The sequence below is a fragment of the Neomonachus schauinslandi genome, chromosome 2, assembly GCF_002201575.2.
Source record: "Neomonachus schauinslandi chromosome 2, ASM220157v2, whole genome shotgun sequence".
Taxonomy (NCBI): domain Eukaryota; kingdom Metazoa; phylum Chordata; class Mammalia; order Carnivora; family Phocidae; genus Neomonachus; species Neomonachus schauinslandi.
In genome coordinates, this window is record NC_058404.1 from 200,996,984 (window position 1) to 201,002,657 (window position 5,674).

General features: G+C 63.7%; 1 protein-coding gene across 1 annotated transcript; it reads right to left on the reverse strand.

The window, feature by feature from the left end:
* Positions 1-2,232: 2,232 nt before the first annotated feature.
* Positions 2,233-5,667, reverse strand: HMX1 (H6 family homeobox 1; the record flags this gene model as incomplete). Its single annotated transcript, XM_021677622.1, has 2 exons — positions 2,233-2,888; positions 5,538-5,667. Coding segments are annotated over 2 exons (786 nt in total), but the record flags the coding sequence as incomplete, so codon positions are not given.
* Between the last annotated feature and the right edge of the window lie 7 nt (positions 5,668-5,674).

The window sequence follows — 5,674 nt, forward strand, 5'->3', positions numbered from 1 at the left end:
GCCCACCATGAAAGCACCAGAAGAACAGAGGGGAAGGGTATCTGGTGGAGCCCTAGGCAGGAGTGTGGAGGCTTACCTAGGGCAGGGTGGGGAGAGTGGAGAGGGAGAGATAGGTCAGTGCTGCCCTTGGAGGGGCCTCCTGGGCACCCCACGTCCTCCTTGGCCACTGACCAGGAGCCACGGCCTTCAAAAATAACTAGCAGCAAATTCGTTTTATTGAAGCAGATCAGAAGTCCCTCCCAAAGTCGACTGAAACCTAGTTTGGAGAAAAGCAGCGTGGGGGCAGTTCCCCCCCACCCCAAGGAAGAGGAGAGCCAGCCCCTGAAGGGCCCAAGGAAGGCAGAGATGGCCGCTGCAAATGTGCCTATGGGGTGGGGTGCCGGCCTGGGGGAGGAACCCCGGGAATCTCTCTTATGCTGAGGGCACTGTGAGCCAGAAGGCAGGGACCCAGAGGGGCAAGGACCGCCCAGACCATGGGCTGCCTCCAGTCAGGAGGCCTCACTTTCTGGGTCTGGCCTCAGGGCACTGGGAGCCAACGGGCGCTGGGACAGGGGATGATTCTGGGTCACGGAGCTGGATGGCAGGGGCAGACAGACAGATGGACCACCAGCCCAGGGAAGACCTCCGTGGCGCCTTCTCCTGGGCTGTCTGGCGCCACCACTGAGAACACGGAGCCCCTAGTGTGGCCCGGTTACTGTGCATCTCAACCTGGGAGCCAGAAGCGAGGGGCAGAGACAGGTTTTCAAGGGGGCTCGATTCTGTTAGAAGTGACCCTTTCTAGCCCCAAATGACCTCTCTGCCCAACTAGAGAAGCATACCCCAGAAAGAGTCCATCATCTGACCCGCTTTGCAGGGGACCCTGTATTCACCCTGTAACCGCCTATCTTGCGACTGATGGAGGCTGGATGGCCACCGTAATCCAGACTATTGAAATAAGCTTTTGTTCAGAGCCCATAAACTCAGGCCCTGAGCTGGGGCTTTGCCCATGGGTCTGGATCCCCCAAGCTTGCCAGAGATTGCAGATGGTCTAGGGGGGAGGGGAGGCTGGAGAGCAGCATTCCCCGCCTGACCTTGCTGGGAGTGTCCAAGTTTTGTTTTGGCCAAAAAAACCCCCCATATGGTTAGAGATGGCTATCAAGGAAGGGGCAGTGGACGTGGGGGGCCACACAGCCAGCAGCCCCTTGTGCCAAAGGAGACAGGCTCTACCTTCACCTGACTCATGGCTTTTGGGTTTTGTGGAAGCCCCAGAACTGTGGGACACAGGACACATAGTCCCCTCCTCCCCCCCAATCCTTTACCTTCCCCATCTCGAAGTCCCCAGAGGTCCTGCTGGGCCTCCTGGTCAGGGAGGGGGACGTGGGGGCTGGAGTGGGGAGTCCCCAGACCTCGACTCCTGCCTGCCCTTTCCACCATGACACCGGTCCTTGGTGGGCACTGGAAAGAGCTCCAGGAAGGAGGGACGGACAGCACCCACCATAGCCTGCTATCAGAAGAGGGGCCCCGCCCCAGTGATCACAAAGCAGCCAAAACGGTCCAGAAAACGTCCCTTTTATTCCATACGCAAATAAGTAGGTTCATTTTTAAAAAAGTCTTCGCCAGAAGAACTGGAGGCCATGGCCCAGGAGAGAAGCCTCAGTCCGGCCCTGTCTGCAGAAGGGACACTCTGACACAAGTGCCACCCGGCCGGGTCTTCGCCCCTTCCCCTGCGCAGGGGTGCTCTCCCTGGGGTTCTCCCTCTGTGGGGCCCACTGGCAAGGCCATGAGGCTGGTCACAGTCCTCTGGAGGCCTGCTGTCTGGGGTCCTGCACAGTCCTGGGGAGGGACGTGTATGTTGGGTGGGGGCTGTGTTGGGGACTGGTCACCTTGAAGGACCTCGAACAGCCTCTTTGCCTCAGGGGTGGGCTGCGCCTGGGTGCTTGCGGGCTGCAGCGGGGTCACTGAACTTGCTCCCCCGGAGGCCTGTCCTGCTGGGGCTCTGGGCTGCCTGGCACACCATACTGTCTCTCTGGGATGCCCTCTTCCCTGCCAGGGTTCCAGCCTGTCTGGGCGCCACAGTCCAAGACATCTCTGTTACACTCTGGAGGAGCTTCGGACAGGGTTCTGGCCGGCGCGGCAGGCAGCCTGAGATCAGGCGCAGAGGGGCCCTAGGAGCGCCCCGGCCCTCCCCCAACTTTCCCTGGGCCGCCCCAGAGGTCCCCAGCGGCCCCAGGGAGTGGGCCCAGCGGGTGGGGCTCACACCAGGCCGGGCATCTGCGCCCGCAGGAAGGGCACGGAGGCAGCTGCCGGGAAGGCGGCCAGCGGGTAGGCCAGGGCCCCGGAGAAGCCAAGCAGCGGCGGGGGCGGCGCGGGCGCGGCGGGCGCCAGCGGGAAGGGCAGCGCGGCGGCCGGGGGCCCGGTGGTGGAGGCGGCCGGGGGGCTCTCGTGGTAAAGCACCGGAACGCGGACGAGGCGCTGCGCGCCCGGCGGGGACAGGCTGGCCGCCTCCAGCTCGGCCGCCAGCTGCCGTTTCCACTTGTTGCGACGGTTCTGGAACCAGATCTTGACCTGCGTCTCGGTGAGCTGCAGGGAGGCGGCGAGGCCCGCGCGCTCCGCGCTGCTCAGGTAGCGCTTCAGGTCGAAAGTGGACTCGAGCTGGAAGACCTGGCTGCGCGAGAAGACCGTGCGTGTCTTCTTCTTGCGACCGCCGCCCACGCCAACGCCGCCGCGCGCCTCGCCCGCCACGGCGGGGGCCTCGGCCAGCTCCGCCGCCTCCTCCGCGCCGGCCGCCGGGCCCCGCGCCGCCAGCTCGGCTGCCTCTCGCTGCAGCGCTCCCGGCCCGGGGCCCCGCTGCCAGGCACCCTCGGCTCGGCCCATCTCCTCGCCTGTCTCCGGTGAGTCCCGGTCGCTGGCTGCAGGGGAGAGAGGGGCACAGGGTTGGTTCTGGGGCTGATCCCCAGACCCAATCACTGCGGCCGGCTGCTCCCCCAACCCATGGGCTCACCCACAGCTGCCCCAGGGAAACAGTACCCGGGGCAGGGCCCTGCATCCCACAGGGCTGCCTAGAGATCTCACCCAGGGATGGAGAAAGGCAGAGAGAGGAGGAGGTGAGTTGAAGACCAGAGAGCAATACCACAAACCGACAGGCTGGCAACACACACACTCTCACTCAGAGCTGCACATGCACACCGGAGGATGAAAGGGGAAAGAGGGAAGAAAAGAAACACAAAACGCAAACAGAAACCCGGAAAGAAGAGAGGTTCCCGAAACCACAGGCTCCACACTGAAACACGACAAAGCCTCGCAAGCGCCACACTGCGCTGGAAGGATGCCCTCCCCTCCGACATATATGTACGCACCAGAAAACAAACAAGGGCAGCCTGACTCCCCGGCACCCAGCCCTACACCAAGCCCCCCAGACACAGAAATAAAGACCTGCAGTGACCCTCCCCATCCACTTTCAGAGGCCGAGGCAAAATTCCCGCTTGCACAGAAACATCCCATAGAAGGAGAATAAACAAATGCAAACAGTCCCCAAAACAAAACTCCAGGTGACACTGGGATCCCCACCCACTACCCACTTTCTGTTCCCCTCACCCAAATGCCCACGGAGACCTACGCGTCCACTCTCCCCCCAGTACCAATACAAACAGGGCTCTGCAGAAACACCGCGGGGGCACAGCATCCCAACCACCGTGGCTGAGCCTGTGGGCTTGGGGTTACAGAAGGCCACAGGGGTTCCTGAGCTCGTGCTCCAAAATACCAGGCTCCACCTGACCTCCCACAAGTAAGGAGACGCCCCCCCAGCACTGGCAAGGGATGGTGCCTCCAGGTGAAAGAGGCTGCCCAGGACGCAGGTGCATGTCCAGAGTCCAGGCCCCCCGCTTGAAGACTGCAGCGGCCAGCCTGTGGGATTCAGGCCAACCCGGGCCAGTTTGCCCTTCCCCCTTGCCATGGCCTGAGCCCCCTGTGCCAAGGCTTGGCAGGCCTAAGCGGAGTTTGGCCCCTCCAGCCCCTCCAGCCCTCAGAAGCCAGTGGTGTGCTGGCAATGTGAGTGTTTACAAGGTGTGCCAACACCGCTGGGCTTGTGTGTGTGGCTTGGGCCATACCCCGGTGGCCCTGGAGGTGCGCAGATTCGAGTGTGCCCCCGCCCAACCCCGGTGGTGTGAGCCCTCCCAGTGCCTGACGGTGCCTGACGGGGAGTCAGGCTCCAGGCTGGCATGTGTGTGTGCTACCAGGAGCCTCTGCCTCCCCACAAACCCCGAGGCCCCAGACTCACAGAGGCCCACACACTACCACAACATACCACGCCAGGCCTACCGGCTCTGGTGGGAAACCTGGACCCTAACCCGCATTGCACGAAATAAGAAGCCCCGTCGTCAGGAGCTGCCACGAGGGCTGCAGGGGGAGAAGACCCTGGGGCAAGGTGGGGACCACATCTCACCCTGCCAGACCTTCTCAGAAACACTCCCGGGGTGGGGGGCACTAAATGTGATCACTTGATTTCAGGGAAACCACCGAGCCCTGATCCAGTGTACGTGAAAGGGGTGGAGGCCCAGACTTTTCTGGGTATGGGTTCTCCGAGGTGGGTCCCTTTGCAGAAGGGTCACTCCCACTCCAGAGAGGGGGTTTATTGAGAGGGGTCTGGCAACGGATTTTGGAGCAAGAGCCTGGAAGAGTCCTCAGCTGGCTTTAGTGTGTGTGTGGGGGGGGGTTGCTGGCCAAGCCTGGGGGCCAGCATTGGAATGACTTCCTGGTGTTCCTCCCAGGGGTCTTCCTCCCAAGGGCAGGTCCCCAAGGGAGGCGGCGAGCCTGGGGAGAAGGAGCAGAACTCAGGGCCAGAGGGGTGAGCAATTGTGGGGCTGAGAACCCCCACTCCCAGCCTCTGAGCCCTCAGCAGGGAACAAAGGCATGGGAGGGGGAGGGGCAGGAAAGGAAGAGAGAGGGGTGGGACTGGGGGCTTCAGAATGGGCTCCCTTCTTGCCTGGGAGGACCAAGAGGGAGGTGTCGCCGGCCCCAGCTCCTGTCTGCAGCTCTCAGAGGAGATGGGCTTTGAGGGCACAGATGCTCCCCCCTCCACTCTCCAGCCCCCCAACAGTGTCTCCCTGTGCTCCAGCCCCTTCACGTTTCCCGGTCGGACTCTACTTTGTCTTCACTTCTTCTGCCCCTTACCTCCCTGTCTTCTCACCATCACCCGCGGGGCTTCTGTGTCTGCGTCTTCTCTTTCCCTCTCTCCCCACATCCCTCTTCCTTCTTCCTCCATCCCTCCCTCTTCCCCCACCCTCTCTCTGCTCTCCGTCTCTCCCTGTCTTTTTCCAGCCCCCGTCCCTCGCTCTGCTTCAGCTGCCCGCCCTCCCTGTCCCCGGGCTCCTCTCCGAAGGCTCTCCAGCCTCCCTGGGACCCGCAGAGCCTGGCGACGCAGAGCTCCCTGTCCGGGGGAGCCGGCCTCCAAGCCCAGCCCGCTACACGCGAGGAGGAGGGCGGCCCAGAAAGGCCTCCGACGGACGCAAAGTCCGCGAGCACAGTCCCCGCGGCCCACCCCTCCCGGCGCCCCGACTCACTGTCCGGACTGAGGCCGCCTCCGTAGCCGCCGTGCGCCCGAGGGTACCAGCGCGTCGCGCCGCCGCAGCCCAGCGCGTAGGGCGGCCCGGGGCCGGGGGGCGGCCGGGGACCGAGGCCCGGCGCGCCCGGCCCGAGC